Raw genomic sequence first — 24,655 nt, 5'->3', positions numbered from 1 at the left:
TCAGTACTATAATATTGTCATTCTTCCACTGATATCATACCAGCCTTTGCTATTTTTCCCACTGATTTTTTTTCCCCTCAATCCCTTAAAATATTCATCCTAGGAATATAAGTCTCAGAACAGATCTGACCTGCTGTTGATGTTTGTTTCCATTCCTATCTTAGTGGATGGACTTTTATATGTAATAAGTGACAATAGATAGCATAGTATTTTTAAAATTGCAAATGGTATTCATTAGTGAGGCATGAAATTAATCTAGCAGATTATATGACCACCATTCCTTTTATAAACTAACAGTTAAAATAGAAAAGAAATTATGAATGTGTCAAATACAGTAAGGGTAATATCATTTCATGAAACTTTGGTTTTGGTCTTGTGTTTATTGTACTTGCTTGCACTGTAAAATATATTTTTGACCATGGGTAGAGCAAAAAATCTTGAAAAGCACAATACTAAGTGATGCTTTGTCAGTTACTGACCATTTGCTTACCACTCTCAGAAACTTAAGGTCAGAGTACATGTTTTGCCAAATTGAGCTGTTTAAAATAAATATTATATTAATTATGTTATGTTTTATTATGTTATATATAAACCCCCTTCCTGGTTCTTAAGGTGTCCTAGTGTGTGTGTGGGGCGGGGGGGGGGGGGGGGGGGGGGGGGGAGGGCGGGGCGGGGGGAGGGTGCGCTAGGATGGGCAATAGGCTTATGAAAGCAGTGGTTCTTATGCCTAGTTTATAATATGAATACCATGGTATTATCCCATGAAATTGATAGCTGTCTCCCAGGAAAAAGGTCATTTGCTTCAAATAAGCAAAGAAGAGGAGATAAGACAGTATTAGTCACTAGTAAACTTTGTTGTTACAGATAAAACCTATAGTTTTGCCTTTCAAAATAACTTTATGTAGAATTTTTTTTCTTTGAAGTTCCCCACATGTAAGAAACTGATTATTATATAATAAAGAAGTGAATTTATTTCTTTCCCAGAAGTTCTAGCAATATGTCATTTAGCACCTCAGATTCTGCAAATTATTCATTTTATCCAAGTTCTTTAAATATCCCATTACTAGTATTAAACATAAAAATACTTTCTAAAATGGTTTTGCTGGGAGATTTTCTTCACCACATTTATTCTAAAATATTACTGAAAGTAATGAAGCTGTTAGTAGATAGAGATTGGATCCCTTTTGCAAAACCTGACTTAATTTGTATAAGGATTAGTCCATCTTTAAATAGACAATAAAACATGCTAAGAGAAAAATGTGTCCAGGGATTAAATTGTAAAGTTTATTTCTTGATAAGTCCTAATGAATTAAAAAAGTAAATCCTGTTTTGACCTCAGCTACTTTTTTTTTTTTAAGTTTATTTATTTATTTCGAGAGACAGAGACAGCATGAGTGGGGGAAGGGCAGAGAGAGAGGGAGACAGAGAATCCCAAGTAGGGTCTGCATCATTAGCGCAGAGGTGGCTGTGGGGCTTGAACTTACGAGACAGTGAGATCGTGACCTGAGCTGAAACCAAGAGTCAGATGCTTAACCGACTGGAGCCACCCAGGCACCCCGACCTCAACTACTTTTTAATTCGACGGTGTTTTTGTTGACTTTTTTAAATCTGGAAATTAACATTGCCTGTTTGCTTCATGTTTACTTATATTTACACCTAGTATCTATATCTCAGTTTAAGAAAAGAATTATCCTACCTTTATTTAAGGTATACACTATAGATATTCAAATAGTGGATTGGGTTTATTTTTGTGTGTGTATTATAAAGAGACTAACCACATCTGTGCCACTTGTTCCTAAGGGTTATGTCAGTGGTTCTCATACTTTAGATAGTATAAAAATAATGTGATACCTTTATTAAAAATGAAAATTCCTGGGTTTTATGCACCAAGATTTCATCCTTGTTTCAGTGGATCTAGATGGGTACCAGTAATGTGCATAGTGGTTAAGCATGGATTCTGGAACCAGGCTATATAGGTTCTAATGCCAGCTTTACCACTAACTCTGTAACCTTAACCTCTTTGTGCTTTCAATTCCTCATCTGTATAATGGGGTAACAATAGTACCTACTTATAGGGTTCTTGTGACAATTAAATGAGAGAGTTAACTGTTTTATGTATTCTTTCTTATTTATTTTTTCAAATAAGCATGCCAGATTCTTTAGACATAAGTACAATGTTATGAGTAGGAAAATCAATTAAGAATTGGCTTAAAAGCATCTATTACTGACTTTTACCACATAAAGACTTTGCAGTAAATCTCAGATTTGGTCATATTTTATAAATCATGAAATGTTATGATTAAGCCTACAAGAATTTGAAAAGTGAAAAACCAAGTAATATTTGCATCATTAGATTTAATCAGGGGAAAAATTTATGCTTACCCACTATAGGGTTATGGTGATTATATAGTTGGCTTATTGGGAAATTTTGGGGTTTTTTAATTTAGCAATAGGTGCAAAAAAATTAGGAAATATTTTTATTTTTAGTATTTAGCATGTTGGTGATTTAAACTTTTAAATCATATTGAACAATTGCTTATGACTTTATTAAATTGACTAAAATTTTATTTTGTCAGTTTTGTAATATAAGACTGTTAGACTGAAAAGTAAATATCAATTTTCTTAATAAAATTAATATTTGCCAAAGCCTTTTAATTTGTTTATTTGAGAGAGAAATCTAGTATGTGAATTCTCTTTTTGAACACAGTTATAACAGAGTCATAGGAAGTATTTTTAAAACAGTGTGTCAAGTCTCAGTAAAATTTTAAAATAATGTAAGAGCTTTAGTTGCCATGTCTTTGCTTTTCATTGGTAACCAAAATCTTTCATGTAACTTATACTTGATCCTGTTTATATATGTGTGGTTTATTCTAAAGGCTGGTTTATAGAGGAAATCCAGAATCCAGCTGCTGACTAGGACTTACATAGTGGTAGTATTTTTAAACATAAGCATAAACTCAGATCCTTAACATACCTGTGAAAAAGTTTAAAACTTTTTAAAATATAAAAAACTATAATTTTCACAGGTATGTTAACCATACTATATTTAACCAATGGAGAAACTAAAGGATATGAAATAAAGTAACAAATTGAGACCCTCAGTATAACAAATTGAGACCAAAATTAGAGTTCACCTGCTTCACTGTGTTAAGGATTATTTTGATTATATTATTTTATTTTGATTATATTATTTTAAATTGCTACCTCTTAAATATTTTTAACTTCAGCTTTTTGACTTTTAAAAGTATGGGTTTTACTTTCCTCTTAAAATTCTTTCAACTTTTAAATATTGTGCATTGAGAGAAACATATCTCATTAATACAAATACTTTGTTAATCAGACTTATTTTTCACATCACATATGATATCCTATTTGCAGGTTTTGAAGCAATCATTCTTGATAGTATGGTGATCATAAGAAATGAGAAGAAATTTTCTGTCCTCATATTTTAAGATGTTAACATAATTTTAGCTTATTTATTTTTAAAAGTTTATTTATTTTAGAGAGAGAGAGAGAGGCAAAGAAGGGGGGACAGAGGATCCGAAGCAGGCTCTGTGCTGATGCTTAACCAACTAAGCCACCCAGTCACCACATTATAATTTTAGTTTAAATACAATGTGAAATTTGAATTTATACCATGAATTTAGTGTTTTGCTTACAATTTTTAGAATGAAGTGTAGGTTTGTTTTATTAGAATGGTAGTGAATGAGAGATCCAGTTTGGGCCTACTCATTTTGATTCCTTCATTGTTTTCCCTTTGCTGTTTAATGTGACTTATTATATTGCTTTAGTTTTGTATGCTGCCTTATGCTCTTTTTGGAACAAATAAAGAAAATACCTCTCATACCTATTGAGTTTATGCCCAAAGGCATAATTTCTAGCTTGAAGTAATGATAAAGTAAGGAATGATTTATTATGTTAAGTTTTTCTGATATATGATCATATCAGAATTCTTTTGATCTCTACTGGACCTCCCCTCCCCCGCTGTATATACACATTCCTACTTTCTGAGTTGAAGAGGAGACCTTTTAATATTTAACATTTAATAGAAATCAAAGCTTAGGGATAAATTAAACCTAAAACTATAATACATATTCAATTGTTATTAGATTTTTTATTTTGTTTTGTTTGGAAAGATCCCTTAAAGAATATAATATAATATAGTAGGAAGTGGATGAGTCCTACGTTCTATGGTCTCTTCTACCAGTGTGTCATCTTAGGTTACCTCTGTTAGTTTTAATTAGTTTGTATGTGAACTGGAGATACACCTTTTTAGTCTAAAAATTACATGTTTTTAGTCCTTTCTGTTCTAAGATTTATGATTTTGTGGCTCTCATGGATTGGCCTTAAGTGAAAAGTTATCTTGAGGGAGAGTGTGACAGCTTTCAAGAGGTTTTCCTTGGGGTATCAAACTTTTTTGTAACTTCTGCAGTATGACTGAAAATTTTGTCTCATGAGTATTGGCAGTGTGACCCAACTGTAATCTGAGCTGCTATGGAGCTTTTGTTTTTCATCCCTGGAAGCCCTGAGCCTCAAATAACATTTTCTAATTCAAGGTAATGGAGGCTTTGATAAGATGTTTTGCTTTGTTCAAAAAATGCATCTGTTCTCCTTAATAGGTGAACTTTATTTATTGGATTGATTCTGTTTTAAAAACACCATTTGAAGTTGAGTTTAAAGGCCACACATATGCCATATTATATAAAAAGAGAAGGAATAGAGGGTATATAAGGCAGAGTTGGCATTAATCAGAGTATTTTTTCTTTCAGTATTAGTAACAAAATTATGTATGTTCCTATATATGAATTTTCTCAGCGCTTAACTTGACTATATATTTTGAGTATCTGCATTAGGTATATATCTATTTGTAGAGAGTTAGTATAGAAAGAGACTGTAAATTGTTATGTAGCTATTAATTCATTTTAAGATAACTTCAAAGTAAATATTGCTAAAATTATTTTCACGCTCAAATTCAACAAATTTATGTTGAAGAGTCCTGTCATTTAAGGAACATTTATCTTACCATTCTGCATTTAATTCAGTATTTCATCCGCTATTTGGAAATTAGTCTTTCTGATCTTCATATTCAAGGAAACTCCTATGTGGGCTTACTGGCCAGAGGGGGATAAACCATTCCTTGCACCAGCTTCTGTTGAGGATGCAAGTAGTAGTAGGAAGGATGGGGGAAGTAGTCAACAGCTCATATTATTTATTTGAGGGAATGCTGTTTCTGGTGCTCCGATTACCAGAGGTATTAATCAGTTCCCCAAACCCCCAATTATAATAGGCATGACCATAAAAAAGATTATTACATTTACATGGGCTGTGACGATTACATTATAAATTTGATCATCTCCTAGTAAGGTGCCAGGTTGTCCAAGTTCGGCTCTAATTAGAAGGCTAAGGGCAGTCCCTACTATGCTGAATAAAAGGTAAAGAGTGCTTAAGCACCGAATAAAAGGTAAAGAGTGCCAGTATCTTTGTGATTAGTGGAAAACAATCAGGGGTTTATGAACATAGGTAAAATGCCTGAGGAAAGCATTAGACTTTAAATCTAAGAACAGAGGTTTAAGTCCTCTTTTTGCCAGGCTCTGTGGTGAAATAGCACGTTGAATTGCAAATTCAAAGAAGCAGTTTCAAAAAAAAAAGAGAGAGAGGTTAGAGTGGGAGAAAGCCAAAGCATAAGAGACTCTTAAAAACTGAGAACAAACTGAGGGCTGATGGGGGGTGGGAGGGAGGGGAGGGTGGGTGATGGGTATTGAAGACGGCATCTTTTGGGATGAGCACTGGGTGTTGTATGGAAACCAATCTGACAATAAATTTCATATATTAAATAAATAAATAAATAAATAAATAAATAAATAAATAAATACAAACAAAAAAACCACTCAGGATATTGCCTGACATATACTAAATGCTCAATAAATGCTCACTATTATTATTCAAAAAAAAAAAGAAGCAGTTTCAAATCTACCAGAGCTTCTCCTGCCTTTTTTTCCCTAGATAGCAGGAGAAGATTGAAGCCAGTTGATTAGTTAGCTGTTGACTAAAATTTCATGGGATGGAAGCCCACCAGTCTGTCAAGGGCTTAGCTAATTAAGTGTTTGATTTGCAGTCAATTAATGTAAGATACATTCTAGCGCCTCTTCACAGGAAGGTCAGTTTCATGGATTGGAAGTAAGAGACAGCAAAACCCTCATGTGACCATTCATACAAGTCCCTATTTAGAGAACAAATGATTATGCTACTTTTGCAAGATCAGGATACCACAGCCATTTATATCAGGATACTGCGGCCGTTTAACAAACTTCACTGGGCAGGCTGTACCTCTAATACTAGAAATGCTAGAGGTGATGTTTTTGGTATACAGGCGGGGTTTGTGTTTGAGTTCCTTTTACTTCTTTTAATGTTTCCTTAGTTGTGTGCCTGTGTTGGGTCAACAATTAGTTTGATAATTAGTTTATAGCTGGATTATTTTATCTTATTGTTAACTGTGTTATCTGCTCTGATATAAGTTTATGCAAGGACACGTATTAGCATTGTTGCTTCTATTGTTAAATAGATTAACCCAGTGTTAAATTAGGAGTTGGTTGCATATTTTGGTATTAAGATGATTTTAACGCTTTCTTAATTGATGGCTGCCTTTAGGCCAATTATGGTTGTGTTTATACTTATTCTCTAAACAAGGTTGTATTTTTTTCTAAAAAGCTGTAACTTTTTAGATACATTTTAAATTTATATTAGAATCTAGGTTTTTAGGGAAGTTTAAAGTTGAACTAAGATTCTCTTCTGGGTACCAGCTATCACCAGGCTCCTTAGACTTTTCACCTCTACCTACAAATCTTCTCATTTATTTTGCAACATAGATGAGTTTATTCTACACAGGTTGTTTATAGGTAGCTTGTCTGGTTTGGGGAGGACTAGCTTAACTTCACTTTGTTAGGTTATTCTAGTTAATTAAGCAAAATGTACAAAGGGGTAATGTTTGCTGTTTAGTATTTTTAATTTTTCTTTCATTGTTCCCTTACAGTACTTTCTTTATAGCACCAATTTAAATTTCTCTATCCTATACTTGTAAGAATTTATTAAATGTTTTGGTTGTTTCATGTTAGTTGAGTTTTTGGTTGTTTTGGCTAGCTTTGGTTCAAGATGATCATTTGATGTAAAATCTTCTGGGTGTAAGCCAGATGCTTTAAGCTACATCTTGGTTTATCCGTGCATACTTTCCAGTATGCTTACCTTGGTATGACTTATCTCCTCTTGTGTTTTTGTTATTTGAATAAGTTGTCTTTAGGTTTATGTCACTTGAGAGTGACGGGTAGTGTGTGCTTTCTTCATGGCCCAATTCAATTAAGCTCTCTATTCTTAATTTACTACTAAATCCTCCTTTAGTTCTCAGTTTCATAAGAATTTTCATAGGGAATTGTGTTTTTACGTAGAAAATGTAGCCCATTTCTTCCTACCTCATGAGTTACACCTTGACCTAACTTTTTGATATATGATAGTTGTTATTACTTTTCTTTCTTTGTAGGGTTTGCTGAAGATGGCAGTATATAGACTGAATTGGCAAGGGGTACTGAGGTATATTGGGGTTTATTGATTACAGAACAGGCTCCTCTAGAGGGATATAAAGCACCCATAGTGGGGTATCTAATCCCAGTTTGGGCCTTACCTATAGTGTAACAGGAGGAATTAAAGTCATTTTTGTGACTTATTTTTATATTAATTGTAGCTTTTTACAGCCTAGTTAAGATTTAACTTTAGTGCAGGGTTCTCTTTAACACACTTTACACCCTAAGTCTATTAATTTGGGTTAATCATATGACCACCATGGCTGGCACAAAATTTACCAACCCTGTTTAATATAGCTTAGTCTAACTTTCGTTCATGACTTAATTTTTATCACTGCTGTATCCTGTGGGGTTGTGGTTAAAGAAGGTATTATGAGCCACATTTTAGTGTGTTTGATACCTGCTCCTTTTGATCACTGGTGATTTAGAGGGCATTTTCACCGGGGTGCTAAGACCTGCATGTGTAATCTTTTTAACAACTAGTGGAAAGGCTAGGACCAAACCTTTGTGTTTATGGAGTCTGACGACTCATCTAGGCATTTTCAGTGTCTTGCTTTACTCAATAAGCTATACTAACAGGTTTATGTTGATTTGGATTTGAGTTTATCAGTTGATTTTTATGGTACTTGTTTAGTGAAAATTAACTGTTCAAGAAGAAAGAGAGCTCAGGACTATGTATCCTAGTGTATTATATGGGAATTTGATGTTTGAGCCTTATATTTGGATGTGCATTTAGTCTTGTTTGGGGGGTTTGGCAAGAAGATAATAAATACGTTTATCTATTAGAGGGTTACAGGGGACTTGGGGGTAAGGGGAGTTTGGTTAAGCTAGTTGTTCATTATGAACTCTGTAGTACCAGAATGTTTCAGAAGCCATGAAGATTTGGAATTCTTAATCATTTAGAACCTTACTGCTCAAAAGTATGATCTGTATGTAGCCCATACCTGGAAACTTGTTAGAAATGCAGAATCTCAGGTCCCACCTCAGACCCATTAAATCAAAAACTTCATTTTAACAAGATTCCCAGGTGATTCTTATGCACATTAAAGTCTGAGAAGCATTGATTTTTGTATACAACTTACTAAGCTGGTAAGCCACTTCGAAGTACTATTTTAATATATTCATAATATTCATAGTTTGACTTCAAAACTGTGTTCCTTTAAATGGAATATTAAGTATTTGTTGATTCCTATGAACTGAAAGATTTTAAGTTTCTTAGAGTGTGTCTGGTTGTCGGGGTGCATGTTTTCATTGTTACTGTAAGTTTCTACAAACTATACATGCAAAATGTACCCTTATTCCTTGTATAATGAGACACCTAAGATGCAGGTGAAAATTCCTCTGTGCTTTGCCATGTGTGCAAATGAGAAATCTGTGCTGTGATATTAACCACTGCACAAAGTTCAGTGAAAAGGCATGTAACCCATCTGTAAGCTCTGGGGCAAATTTGACATGTTAGTCAGAATAGCATATTTTACAATGGGAAGTTTAGTTACCACTGAGTGAGTAGTTACTAAAAACCTGGTGTAGGACCAACAATGAAGCTTTATAAATGGAATAGAAGTTGAAGACATTATCAAATTTTAGAGGCACTCACATAGTTGTCCAGTCCACTGCCTATTAGCATTTCTTCCAGGACTCTAGATTTGGCAAATGGGAATGTGTAGTTTATAATAAAATATTAGCACTGTCCTACTACATCATTGTGTTTTATACCCTTGAAATTATTTGAGTTATTTAAATGCATATTTTCTCTTCATCGTCAGTTCTGTGTTTGAAAGTATGTAGGCATTTCTAATAATAATTGTTAATACTAATTATAATTTATAATATGTGTGATTTTTTTCTTAGTCTGTTAGATTTAACTATATTGCCATTTAGGTAGATCAAGGGCATATCAGTGATTTCATATGGCTTAACCTAATAATGAAGTTTAAAGGGGTCCTACTTTCCCATTTTTGTCACACAGTTATCACTAGGAATAATCTTGTTGTAACCCACTTTTCTTTTGTTGTTGTTGTTTTTTGGGTTTTTTTTTTTTTTTTACAAAAAATATGCCTTTTAGGAAAACAGTATCCTTACACAGAAACTAATGAATGTAGCAAATTTGGGCTGATAAAAACTTATGGTGAATTAATAGCTTTATAAGTGTAGTATTTTTTAAAAAATTATCATGCAGTATAAACATTACAAGACTTTCATTAACCTAAAACTTTTCCTCTTTATGTAGTTGCAGTTGTTTTAGAAACATTTCTTTTTTATAATAGATTTTTTTAAATATGGGCTTAAATTATTTTAGGGAAAAGTTAAATATATTGGGAAAAACTCAGTATAATTTTACAAGAACTAAAATGTAGTTACTAATATTTTTGCTGACACTTCACTGTTTTTTACTTATTTTTTAATGTTTATTTATTTTTGAGAGAGAGAGGCGCAAAATGCAGGCGGGGGAGGAGCAGAGAGAGGGAGACACAGAATCCAAGCAGGCTCCAGGCTCTGAGCTGTCAGAACAGAGCCTAATGCGGGGCTTGAATTCATGACCTAAGCTGAAGTCGGACACTTAACCTACTGAGCCGCCCAGGTGTCCCAGACACTTCACTGTTTAAAGCTTTTAGTAGTTAAGCCAAACTAGTTTGATTATTCATAACTAAAAACCAATTATTTTGGCCATTTGTCAACATTACCAAGGTGAAGTAAAATTATATTTCCATATAATTATGAAAAGAAATAGATGCTGTCTATAGAGATGATTTTATTAAAGACTACAAGATCATATTAAGAATGTGTACTTAATGTCATTTACTTCTTTGAATATATGTATTACATATAGTGGAAATCCTTCTTTCTTGGCAGTCCCAACCATAATACAATTAGTTTGATCATATAGTTAGCAAACTAAAGCAAAGGTATAATGACATTTCTCCAGGGATGCATTTATTCATCAACTAGGATACTGCCTGATAAAGCATTTCTTAAAGGTGATTCAGTAATTTGTGAATTATAGGGTGAGTTTCCAGATCTTTGTCATTCTGGGCTGAAAGTTGATAACGTTAAGAAAGTACCTGGATTATAAAGCAAGCTGAGAACAGAGGGGTGTGGTATGAAACCACCAGGGTTGAAATTTCAGTTATTTTTATGCTATGCCTGAAGTTCATACATTATAACAAGTGATATATTTTAAAATATAAACTGTGGGATTTTTTTTGCTTTTTACTATTACAAATACAAATAATTGTGAATTTAGTGTATGTTAAATCAACTTCTGTTACCACATTTTGGGTGTTTTATATTATGTGTTATCAAGCTGTGTTTTTGTGTTTTATTTTAGCTTATTTGCACTAATCTTGATGAACTCAGGGAATTAATCACAAAAATCGAGAATGAACTCAAAGATCTGGAAAACAGTAGAAAAAAATCGGTAGGTGTTGATCCAAAAGTTCTATCTATTATTTTTAGCATTAAAATTTATTCCTGCTTTTTTCTAAAGCTTTCTTTTTTAATCTTGTTTTTCTGGGTTACATAAAAATTTGCAATGAAAAATAGAAACATTGTTCCTTTTATTTCTTCTGTGTGGTCTAGTTTTCATTTTTCATAGAGAAAAATGGTACCAGGGCAAGTAAATTAAATTTTGTTTGCCTGGTTTATATCAGGTATAGTTTTAGAATATTTCCCAAATATACTGGTTGGTTGTTTGCTGACTGGTAGTTTTTAGGGTAACGCTTGCCTTGCAGATATTCTTAATTAATAATTATATGCTTTTAATGGAAGTTTATTGCTTATTAACATAAAAATTTTAATTAACTGTGACATAAATAATATATAAATTGTTTAATCCTGCCCCAGATGTTTTTGAAGCATACTTACCAGTATGTCTTTTAAAACACCTTTATCAGTTAAAGTCTTTTTTAAACTTTATATATTCTAAATTCACAGTTTTACCTTCATTTTTTATAATTCTTGAGAGAATATAAAGAAAAGAATATTCACTCAACACTTGGTAAAATACTCATTTATGTTATTTATTAAATCAGTGATACTTGCTTAACTGGCATTAATAGTTCAGTGATATTACATATTTGAAACACAGTTATACACCAGTAAATGTGAAGGCTTTAAGCATTGGAGAAAATCAATCATTATTTTAAAAATACCTTTTTTTTATGGCTTAGGAATGCCATGAAGCCACTTTTAGGTGTTTGCTCAGAACCTGTTAATCTAGAATTATGTATAAAATAAGGATAGTGATACATACAGCAAAGCTTCATATCAGCAGATTTGTAGTAGTCATTTTATATGCTGTTTAGGAGAAACATATTGGTAGCACTCTGAAGGGAGGAGACTTAAATGCCATTAAAGGACAACCTTCTGAGGTTATTTAACAGAGGCATAAAACAGCCATAAGCATTCAGAAGTTTCAAGTGATACCTCTGAGAATATCAATATAATCTAAGAGATAGGATAATGTTCATAGTGATAGCTATTAATTAACAAAAAAACATTATGTTCAGTATACAATCTGAGAATGTGGAAAACTGTTATTTTTAGAAATATTTCTATTAAAAATGGTTTAGACCCTTATTAGATTCTTATGTGTTCGTGTGTGTGTGTGTGTGTGTGTGTGTGTGTGTGTGTGTGTGTGTGTGTTTGTGTGTTTACACATACACACTTTGGTATATGGGTAGTTGATGTGAAACACCAGGTGTTTTTTCAAACATTTGTATTAAAATATTTTCTCAGCAAAGTTATTTTTAATATATCTGATGTTGTATGATCATAAAGGACTAATTCTGTTCTTTAATAGGAGGAATAGTCTTTTAATCAGGGTGTTATCTATAGTTTTTGTAGAAGCTGTTAATTTTTAGTGAGTTGTCTGTTCTTCATGAGTCTAAATAGAATTCTGTTAAGTAAATTTGCTAATTGTTTTTTATGCTATGGTTAAACATAATGTATGCCTCTTAATTTGTTCCCATATTATAAATTAGGGTGTTGTTTTCAATAAATAGTTTTATGCATAACTGATTTATGTACTTACTTACAGTATGCATTGTAAGAGAAAAAGACTTCTGCAAGTATCCTAGAGTTTTCTGTAAAGCCATCCACCTCACTTCCATTAGTGGTAGGAGGTATATGCATATTGCCTTCCTTTACAGGAACAAGTAGAAGGGTAAAAGAAAGTATAGATTACAAATATTTGACATTGTAGTCTGTGGAGGCAGGTTTATCAGATAGTTTTAGGTTACATACAGGGTTTAATTTTTAAATTTTGTGACTCTAAATTTTTAACTTGTTTATGACTCATAATATTTGCATATTAGTTTTAAAATATGTTTTCTGCTCTTCAAGAAATAGAAATTCTTGGGACTGTACTTAGTAGGGATAATCTTACTGAGATTACTAACATAAGAGCTATTTCCCTTTAAACTGCCTAAAAGGTTGTTTTCATGTGAAATGGCCACACAGCATAAAGGTAACAATAGACCATAAAAGTTTACATATTATTATCTGTCATTCCTTATTTTTCTATACAAGCTATTATTGAGTATGGTAGATGTTAGTTATAGGAACTAACCTTATTGAATGTTTATGTTAATATTAAATATCAATTTATTTGGCATCATTTTGGAATAAGATGTTTCACTGAACTGAATTTTCTAGGTAACTGAAACCTGAACTTTAGGACTAAATTCCTTCCTTCCTTTCTTTTTAATTTCTTATTTTAATCATTTAATGAGAAACTTCCCTGCCTCCTTGTACTATATTCAACAAAATTTTAACACTTTTTGATGATTCAAGGATCATAATGAATATCCATAATTATACTGATACCCTAAAAGTGTATTGATATCAATAACTCTAAACATTTACCAAAAGACCTTTATGTTATATATTTTGAAGGTGTGTGTTTGTATTTTTGCTTTTGTTATCTTTTCTTGGTCAACCTGTTGTTTCTTGTGTTTGTCCATGTACTTGCCTTAGCTAATATACTGTGAATTACAAAGGAAGTAACAATATTTATAAGAATTGGACTTGTAGTAAGGACCTGAGAGACTTTCTTAATAATGAGAAATGCATGAACTTGGTGATGGTGGTAGCCATTTTCACTGATTCCTTGCCTGTGGACTTCCTTCACTATTGCCAGACAAATAGAGTATTAATTTTGATCTTCATAAGATATCACTGTCAAAACTAAAATAGTATTTAGAGTCAAAACAATTCTGTTACTCATCAGCTTTTATATCTATAATGCTCCAGTAACAAAGAGGATTTATTCCTTATAGACATTTATTTGTCATAAGCCATTTTTAAAAACAGAAATATGTGATAGAGGATTTAATATGGATTCATACAAACACCTCACTTCTTTAGAGGATTTCTTCTCTGCAGAGCCTCTTCAGATAGTTTATAATCTTTTAAAAATCTGGATCGTTTACTCATTCTTGTAAGACAGCTAATTCTATTTATAGTTAATAACGTAAGGAGAAAAAATGCTTTCATTTTCTTGAGTTTGTCTGAGCACACTTGATACCATTACTTCAATTTTGGAAGCAACTTGCAACATCCTTTAGATCCTGCAGTGTTATACCTAATTATTTACCTGAGATTTGTTTAAAGTGAGACATCTGGTTGAGATAAATAGAAGTATATAGTTTGACAGTTTTTAAATTTTGTTTTCCTCATTATTGTTTAGATCATAGGATTCTTCAGTGAGCTAAAGGAGAAAATCATAACATTTTATTTTTATTTTGTGTTTTTAGTCAAGAGATAAAATTCACATTGTCTATTTGGAAATTATATTTTTATCTTATTTAATTTTTAAATATTTATTTATTTAGAGAGAGAGAGGAAGAAGGGGAGGGGCAGAGAGAGCAAGGGAGAGAGAGAATTCCAAACAGGCTCCATGCTGTCAGTGCAGAGCCTGACACACACAAGGCTCAAACCCACAAACCCTGAGATCATGACCTGAACCAAAATCAAGAGTTGGATGCTCAACCAACTGAGCCACCCAGGTGCCCCAGAAAATATCTTTTTAGATTGAGGAAATGTATTAGTTTTCCAGAAAGATAGAGCTCAGATATTGATAAATTTGCCTGATCCTGTTGTATTTGAAATATATTAGTATTGCTTTCAGTCAAAATTTTAAACAGTCAAAATTGGAAAATTTTGCCAGGCTGATATCAGAAGTGGTTATATTTTGCGTTTTCATCTGACCTTTTTCTCTTTTTCATATCTCCCTAATTTCCTTATGTTTTAGATCATAATTTAGATTTTCAAAGAGGTTTCAACCTAGTTTTCTTCAATAAGGAAAGATCCCTATAGAAACTGGGTGTAAGGAAAAGTGTGAACAATTTGGCAAAAAAAAAAAAAAAAAGTTTTTTTTATAAGAAAAGAAACCTTGTCTGGATTATATAGTGATGAATGATAGCCTTATCAATATAGAGAAACTAAAATTTAAAATACAAGACTTTTTTTTTTTTTCTTTTCTAATATATCTTTTAGTAGTTAAGTAACTCAACACTTAGGATAAATATCATGATCAATATATAAGAAAAGCTATAAAACTGCCTTGCTATTTGAGCCTGTAATCCTGTTTGGAATTTAACTTTTACTTTCCCCATTTCATGCCCTATCTCCAAAAGCAATTTACACAATAGTGTGTTGAGCAGACTACCTCTAATAGTGGAAATTTGGAAAAAGCCTATATGTCCAACAGTAGGAAGATGTCTAACCAAACAGTATTAACACAGTAGTGTATCATAAAGCTAGTAAAATAAAATATTTGTAGGTCATTGTTACTACATGGAAATAATTTGTGAAATGTTAAGTTTTTTAAATATATAAAATGATATGTGACTAATGATTATAATATATAAAAAGACATGTTAAGAATTGGAAAGGAATTCAAGTAGTGAATAAAATTAATCTTTATTATGTTAAGATAATTTAAATTCATCATACAATAATAATATTTCTCTTGCCTGACCAAAGGGTGTACATTAACAAGACCAAACGTTAGAGAAATTAGAAGCTTTGATCAGAGATGGTGACACCCCTTTTTTGATCACAGAGTTCTGTATAAGCCACTGGTTATCAATCAGAGATGATTCCTCTCCCCACCTGGGAGACTTTTGGCAATGTCTAAAGACATTTTTGGTTGTTGAAGAGGTGGTACTGGCACTTAATGGATAGAGGCCTGTGATGCTGCTAAAAATATCCTACATTATAATGATCCTATAATGCGCGTGATAATCTCCCACAATAAAAAATTATCTGGCCTCAACTGTCATTTGTGTGGAAATTGCAAAACCCCAGCATAAGCCTGTATTTGCTAAGGGCCCTATTCCCTTGCTTTGTCTGCTGCTGCCAACTTATTATGGAGAGAAAATAAGTTGATGTTTTGAAAGTTAGGTAGAAATCAATGGAATCATATACTCGCTCCCATAATTGAGAGTACTTTTAGTAGACCATATACTTCTAATTCAGACTCACATTTGGTGAAACTTGTGAATGTTAGTATTAACATTTACCCTTTATAGTTCATCAGATAGTTAAAAAAGATTCTTGACCTTAGCTTCATATCCAGATGTTTTCAATTTATTATGATTTATGACCTGTTTCAAGTATATTCACCATTTACCTTTACCTTCCTTTATATAGGAAATGAAGAAATTACAAATAACATGATTGTATATGTATTTTCTTTATTCATTTTTAGAAAGATGCTGTAATATATTCTTAAAAAGTGAAGATACAGTAAGGAGTAGAAACAGATAAATAGAAAAATATAGTCAAATTATGTTTAAAAGTTATGTGACTTTATACGGGACCCCCAAAACATAATTGCATTCAGTATAGCCTTAATATGCAGCCAAGGGTTATTATATTTTAATCTCACTTTCTAACACCTGTAACAGAAATTCTATTATAATGGAAGATTATGGGATTTTTCCCTCCTCTCTGTATTCTATATCCATGTGCTCACAGTGAAGCATCAAATCATAATTATTTTATAACCAGCTGTTGAGAGTGCATAATCTATTTTACTAGAGTGTAAAGAATATTAGATACCTTCAGAGTCCTGAATATGCCCTAATTAACTTTATTTAATGGCTTTTCCTGTAGATATGGTTGCAATAATCTCTAAATTGTCCTTAAAATTAATTATACTTAAATTTTTACAATTACATCATTATATATATCATTTTCTTATTCTAGATTTTCTGGTAAACTATTGGTTAACAAAACTGAAAACTATCTCAGCTGTGGTGGGGGAATCACGTCTTTAGTCATATGTAAAGCTTTTAAAAAATTAAAACGACCTTTTGGGGGCGCTTAGATGGCTCAGGTGGTTAAGCATCCAACTCTTGATTTTGGCTCAGGTCATGATCTCACAATTCTTGAGATCAAGCCTCCTCTCAGGCTCTGCACTGACAGTGTGGAGCCTGCTTGGGATTTTCTCTCTCCCTCTCCGCCTCACCCACATGTGTGTGTGCTCTCTCTCAAAATAAATAAACATTTTTGAAAAAAATAAAACAACCTTCTGGAAGGCCTGTGCAACAGATAAAATAAGTTTCTGTATGTATCTTAGTTATAGGTTCAAGTCTTATTCATAAGGCTTGTATTTCCTTACTGTCATCTGTGTGCTATGCATACTACCAGGAACTTGGGTAGGGGTCCAGAGATTAAAACATAGTCCTTATCCTTAAAGAATCCACTTACAGAGTTTAAGATTTTATTCCCAACCCTGAAGATAAATTTTTAATTTTAAACAGGGTTAGTTGAGCTAGCTTCTGTCCTTTTATGAAAGACTTAATCTTTTCTTTTCAAGCAGTGTTAATTCAGAAGTCACCAAACACTCCAGACACCTGCTTACTTCCCTTGTTTGAGAGTATAGTGGCGAGATAGAAAACATATGTGTTTTATGAACAATCAGATGGTAATTGACATGCTCAAAATAATAGAAAAGAAAGTTAGATGACAGGAAATATGAACCAGAGCAATATTTGGTAAGACAAAGCTTTAATCAACTAATTACTGAATTATCTAAGAATGCATTATCCATATTTATATCTATCGTAAATCTTGTTCTTTGGGTATTTTTTTTTTTTTGACCTTTAATAACTACTCAACCTAGAACTGGATTTTAACCCCTGTTAATAGAGCTCACTGTTTCTACTTAATTACAGTTTGGCATAGTTTTAATCCCATTAGGGAAACTTTCATAAAAACAATTACTTGAAAACCCCTTTTCTTCAAAAGAAAGTTGCAATTAAAAGGGAAAAGGGTTATTTTGTATTTTTATATCAGGCAGATAATTGAAGTGAGCTTCAAAGGAAGAGTTGAACTAAGTTACAGATTCTTCTATAGCTAGAGCTTCATAGTGTGGCTTAAACCCTTCTCAATTAACATATCACACACAGATATAACTAACGTTTATATGTCAAATAAGTTTCAAAGCACCAACTAAATTTGTATTAGCTATTTAATAGTTACTACGTTCCACTGACAAAAGTTGTGGAAAATTGAATTGAAATCTTTGGGGCGATTAAGGCACCCCTCCATAAGCTTCACATCATTCCAACTTTTTATATTACAGAAGATATTGAACTCTTTGGAAAGACCCCAAAATTTAAAGATAGAATAGTTGAATGCATTTTGTGAATTGGTAAAAAATATAAAAAAACAAAAAAAACAAAAAAAAAAACTGAGAGAATTGAACAGTAATAGAACTTCCCTACCATTTTACCAGACTTTAGGAAAAGAAAAAAATGATACATTACATATTAAAGAAAGATCAACTCAGAATCTGCAGAGAGTAGAAAGGAGCCTGCATAGAGGGTGTAGAGTGCACAAAAGAAACAAACCAAAAAACAGACTCTTAACTATAGGAGACTAAACAGATGGTTACCAGAGAGAGAGGTAGGTAGAGGGGATGGGTGAAAGAGGTGAAGGGGATTAAGAGTACACTTCTTTTGGGGCACCTGGGTGGCTCAGGTGGTTGAGCATCCGACTTCGGCTCAGGTCATGATCTCACGGCTCGTGGGTTTGAGCCCTGCATCGGGCTCTGTGCTGACAGCTTGGACCCTCGAGACTGCTCAGATTCTGTGTCTCCCTCTCTCTCTACCTGTTCTTCAAAAATAAATAAACATTTTTTAAAAAGTACACTTGATGAGCATGTGAGTAATATGTGGGACTGTTGAACCACTATTTTGTACACCTGAAACTAATATAAAGTATGTTAATTACACTGGAATTAAAATTATTTTTTTTTTAATGTTAAAGTATGTTGTTTTTTTTTTAAATTTTTTTTTTTAAATTATTTTTAATATAGAAAAAGGCTTACCTGTAAATACTTTTTAAACGATATGTGATGCTAACAAGTAGTAGTAGGTGCTTTTAATTAGGACAAGAGCAATTTAAGGCAGGTTTATTGACAGTAGCATGAAACACTGACAGGCAATTAGAAAAACCTGTAAGAGTATGTCTTGGTAGTCCAAAAATATAGTCAATAATCATTTGATGTAGAAATACAGATCATAGAGAAATGTGAACAGTCCCTGAGAGTAATTGTATTAAAATGTAACACAATAATTTGTTTATGATGATTCAAGTCATCAAGAGTTAAATTATATTCATTGTGTGTTCAGAAAATCTAGAAGACATATTTCCCTCAATTAAAAAATCTTTTACATCTGAGCAGAAAACCTCAGTTAAATAAGAAATTTACTTATGTAGTTTGAATACTTTTTGTAGGCCCACTCTGTGCTAGGCATTGTGATAGAACCTGAGAAAGTAAAAATAAGTAGGTTACTGTCCTTGCTCTTCAGATAGTCCCAATCTTCATGTCACTTATGTGGAATTTTTTTATGCTCTGATGATACCAAATGTAGCATTGCTTAGTGATTCAGACTGTGCAGTGAATTGCTTGAGATCCCACCTTTCTGATATATCAGGTATAGATTGATCAAATTTTATCAATTTATTTGCTACCACCAATTTACTTTTGAAAAAGGTCAAATTCAGATACTCAACCTGTGGTTAATTTCCAATCCAGAATTCGTTCTTCTTTGTAAATGAAAGTGGTTATATACCATCTGTACATATATATTGTTAGATTTTCTTCCCCAGTAGTAGTAATTACCTGACTAGGAATATGATCTGTTACCCAGTTTTCCTCTCTACAAAACTAAATGCCATTGAAATTTGCAGTAAATTTTCAGCATTGATGCAGTTGTTTGTTTTCATGCTTTCTAGTTAAATGCTATTATGGATATATAATGGGCATGTTGTATATGTTGTTCAGTGTGAAATGCCTTTAAAATAAAGTACAAATGCTTTTCTGTTAAATTAGTCTGTAAAAAAAATTTTTTTAATGTTTATTTATTTTGAGAGACAGAGACAGAGTGGGGAAGGGGCAGAGAGAGAGGGAGACACAGAATCTGAAGCAGGCTGCAGGCTCTGAGCTGTCAGTACAGAGCCCGATGCGGTGCTCAAACCCACGAACTGTGAGATCATGCCCTGAGACAAAGTCGGACACTTACCCGACTGAGCCACCCAGGTGCCCCTTTTTCTGTTAAATTAGTCTTAGGTGAAAATGGATGAGAGAAAATACTAGCATTAGATAGTTCATATTAGAACCTCTGGCAGTGTTAATACCTTTTAACTTTTCTGATGTTAATATGCATATATTTCACTATACTGTCAAACTAGCACTTTTCCAAGGGACTGTATACCAAAAAGGTGAATGTAATACTTTACCCCTAAAACTGTGAGTATGCAGGAATACATGAGTATGATGATAGTTTATTTAGGTAAGCAATAAGAAAAAGTAAATACTACCTTTTCATTTAATATTATTTAGACTAAGGAGAATGCCAAATAATTGGTTTATTAATATACTTAATTATAGTTAATTTGATTTGTGCTGTGTTTTTATACATAGGAGTTGAAATTATTTACAAGTTACCTTCAGATACTGCTAGTGATTTTAAATGAGACACCTTTGTGTACAGTTAGCTTTTCTCAAAGTTATTTGCATTTTATTTGAAAAGCTCGATATATTATTTAATCCCTTTTCCAATCCTTTGTCACAATTTATGTGACAAGAGCCAAGCCTGTAACAAAAAAATATTTTGTCATATGGTCCAGTTTCTGTGATCTAACATTTATAAATAAAGGAGTATAGAAAAATAGAAAAATAGTATTGATGTTTTTGTTATATACATCTTTTTTTTTTTACTGTTCTTAACACATTAGTACCTTCTCAATTTATAAAAGCATTCTTTGTATATTTATATATGATTTTATTTTTTTCTTCATATAGCTGTCAACAGCTATTTTGTTTACATATAATGTTATAAGAAAATCTATATAAGTAATAGGATGATTTGTGTAAACAAGTTACTTTCACCTAAGTTTAACATTCAAAGCATCTACAATTATTAAAATGTGTAAAATACATCCATGATGATGAGACATGTAAGGAACCTAGAATTTACTTGTTTTCCTTTTGTTCTTCTTTTAGGTGTCCAATGTCTCCAGCATCAGTAGATTGCCAACTCCCTGTCCTTGCAACACCCCAGCCAGCATTATGCTGGTTCTGTCATACCCATCCCTGATTACTGCAGCAGAATGGAATCGTTCTTTAGTTGTAAGGTAAGTTTCCCTCCCCACTCATTTCACACACATAGACTCAGCTTTTCATTTTATGATATTGTGTAGTTTTGTAAGTTTTTTTTCAAGTTTCTTTTCCTGTATGGTTCCTTAGGTTATTAATGTATCTTATTCAGAAACTTATAAAACTGCATAATATAATAAAAGTTTTATCTTGTAACCATAGACCAGGTTCTTTTTGTAGTAATCCCTATGAGGTTATAATACCTCCATTGTTTGACATTTGGGGCATCTCATGGAAAGGGAGCTGGCAATCTGCAGCTGCTGTGGACATTGGATGAGAAGTATTGAAAGGTAAGCTTCAGATTTAGACCATATTAAATGCCTTTGGCTCTATGGTGTATGCTTGAAATTCATACTTTATGTTAAACTTTATATTAGATTCATAAAAGAAAAATATTACTCTCCTCTTTTAACGTGACCTTCAGTAAATGTTTGCATTATTAAGTTCACATAATACATTGGGATTATCTTACAAGATAGTTTTTATCCCTGAAAATAGAATTCTAATATTGAATGAAATATTAAATGAAAATAATATTAAATGAAAAACAGTTTATTCTTCCCCCTTTTCACATACCTGTTTATAAAAAGTGTTAGGACTACATTTATGTACATAAAGCTTATAAAATATTTTTTTATTAGAGAAATAGTTATAACACTGTTTCACAAATGACCTCTTACTAGTCCTTCTATACCTACTGTCTTTATTTTCAATTCTGTGTTGATATCTACAGATAAAGATTGTAAGAACCTTTCTGATTTTTATTACATCCATGTTCTCTCTTAAGTGTTTGAAGATGAGGAATTTGCTGTTTTCTGTGTTTTTTAGTCCAGTTTTAAACTTTAGAACAGTATAATTTTAAGTAATATTGTAAATAAACTAAATTTTATAGATTTTAATTTTTGCATTACAGAGACACCTACGTGTAAAGATAGGTACTTAGGTAATACAGTCTCGTATTCTTTAGGAATTGTCTGTAGGCCAAGTGGGACAGCATTGTGTGGAAGAAGGGATTTTAACATTCAGAAGAGCTAGAATTCTAGCTGAAAGTCTGCCTCTGTCTACAGGCACTTCCCTGTGTTTCACTGAGTCTATGTTCTCGTCCTTCCCTTTAGCTTTAATAATTTCATCCTAGAAGAAACGCAGTAGTTATTCTCAGTTTTGCCTTTTTGTATATGTAAATAAAGCTGATCAGTCAGAAAAGCTATTGCTAGCTTTTAGTTAACGACCTGATTTAAATTCGGGAAATATTTGATTTTATATAAATTTTTACATTAGACCCAAGTTAAGGCAGATGGTTGCCATCTCTAACTTCTTTTAAAAATTCGTAACTTTTTTCTCTTTATATTAGTTTCATTGTATACTGTGACACTCCAAGACCACCACTAGGTAGGAGGGGACACGTTATATTAATTCCATTTGGTTTTTATTGACCAAAGAAGATGGTAAATGAAACAGGCAGTGTGAGTTTCTTTTTTACTGTCAAGTTGTTAAATCACCTTACCTAAAATACCAGTCCCAGTGCAGTGATTCTGAACTTTTTTAAATGTGTATCCCCTTTTGGTAAACATAAAAACTGTGGACACACATACCCCATGGCAGGATATAGTGATATCCTTTATTGAGGTCATTGTATTCTTTACATGTATCTTCTAGTTTTTATCACTCTTTCTATAATTTCTTTTATGAGAATAATAGACTTTTTGTTTTCCAAATATATAATAATTAAATATGCATTTTTAAATAATGAAATACCATACCATCACTACCCCAAGTTGAGAATATACAATATTAAAAAAGGGGAAGAAGGCCAAAAAACATATATAAAGTTAGAAAGCTATAGGCATTTTCAAACAGGTCAGCAGATAAGACAGAATTATATGAAAGTTAGAATTCTATTCTCTGATTAATATTTATGATCCCTTCTCTGTATATATAGTTGGATAGTTCAGTAATATATTTTCTGGACATTAGATTAATTAAAATTTAGTAATCAAAATCAAAAGATAAAATTCTCCTGATCTTTTTTAATGTCTTTTCTACAAAAATTAATGCTATAATTTAATAGAGACACAAACACAGCTGACAAATGTCTTAAAATAATGACATTCAGCTACACAGATTCCTATTCCTTTGCCTCATCTACCTAGTCTCAAGGTCCCACAATACTGCTCGTCCTTCTACATTCCCCACACCATCACCACTACACTAATCCAGATAGAAGCCATACTACCCAGGTTCATTCTGCATCTGCCATTCTTTCCCCATATAACCCTCAGTTACAAAAACTTCAGAATGCCTGGTGCTCTCGGGGTGCTTGGGTGGCTCAGTCAGTTAAATGTCTGATTTTAGCTCAGGTAATGATCTCGTGATTCCTAAGTTTGAGCCCCACGCCAGGCTCTGTGCTGACAGCTCAGAGCCTGGAGCCTGCTTCGGATTCTTTGTCTCCCTCTCTGCCTCTCTCTCTCTCTCTCTCTGTCTCTCAAAACTAAATAAAAATTATAAAGAAAAATTGAAAGAAAAAAAGAGAATGCCTGGTGCTCTCTAGTCTTTTAACACTTCTCCAATTAAATATACCACAAAGATGATAGTCTCCCTGAACCTTCATTACTCATGCCTTTCGTCTTTCTGCCTCTATTCTTACCATTTCATTTTTGAGCCAAGTAGTAGTTAAAAAGTTGAGAAATAATGCTGTTGTATGCCCTGTTAAAGAAAAAAAAAAAAAAAAGAATCTCTACCTTTTTTTTTTTTTTTTTTAACTGAGAGTACTACCTCATTCCACAAAGGATTTAGGGTGACTGTCTGTCATCTGCCTTTTCATCTTCCTCATTTACCTCTCCCTAGATAAAAGTATTGTTTATTGTTTAATAGTTTTCATGGGTTAGAATAAGCACTTTATACTATTTTCTAACCCCTTTTTTTTTTTTTTGAGAAAATAAACTTTTGAGATATAACTTACTGTTGAGTCCTTTGAGAAAGCATTTGACAAGAAGAAAAGTCTGTCTAGTTTATTATATGAAATATAATTGATATAATATATCATATAAATGATTGATACAATTGATATAATGATTGATATAATATATAAACAATATATGAAATAATTACTTTCCTTGAAATTTTTTCACAATACTCTGATTTGTCATGCCATTAAAAAGATAAGGGTTAATCATTGAGCCTAGGTTCCATACTCATTATGTGCACACATGTAATCCCAAATCTTCCTACTCTTCTAATAAACAATTCCCTTCCAAGATATAAAAACCTCAGAAGCAAAAATGTACTTGTTTATTTCTACATGAATAAATATTCTGTTGGAGTAGGAACTACACTATTCATCATTTATGTTTGTGACTAAAATTTCACATACATAGATAAATTTCACATTTCAGTAAGTGGCTGAAATGTT

The 24,655-nt window shown here is 32.4% G+C and overlaps 1 protein-coding gene across 2 annotated transcripts in view; it reads left to right on the top strand.

The window, feature by feature from the left end:
- The window catches only part of KIAA2026 (KIAA2026 ortholog), a 126,311-nt gene that overhangs the window by 75,125 nt on the left and 26,531 nt on the right, over nucleotides 1-24,655 (top strand). Inside the window, exon 5 of one of the 2 annotated variants that reach the window (XM_019439649.2) lies at nucleotides 10,900-10,989. The exons of the other annotated variant lie outside the window; for it this stretch is intronic. Coding sequence (XP_019295194.2) covers nucleotides 10,900-10,989 — 90 coding nt within the window. The remainder of the gene's footprint in view (nucleotides 1-10,899; nucleotides 10,990-24,655) is intronic. 2 annotated transcript variants of the gene reach the window in all.

This window comes from Panthera pardus, unplaced genomic scaffold (assembly GCF_024362965.1).
Source record: "Panthera pardus isolate Hobbes unplaced genomic scaffold, ASM2436296v1 HiC_scaffold_20, whole genome shotgun sequence".
NCBI lineage: Eukaryota > Metazoa > Chordata > Mammalia > Carnivora > Felidae > Panthera > Panthera pardus.
Note: the sequence above shows the minus strand (reverse complement) of the source record. Positions and strands in the feature narration are given on the sequence as shown.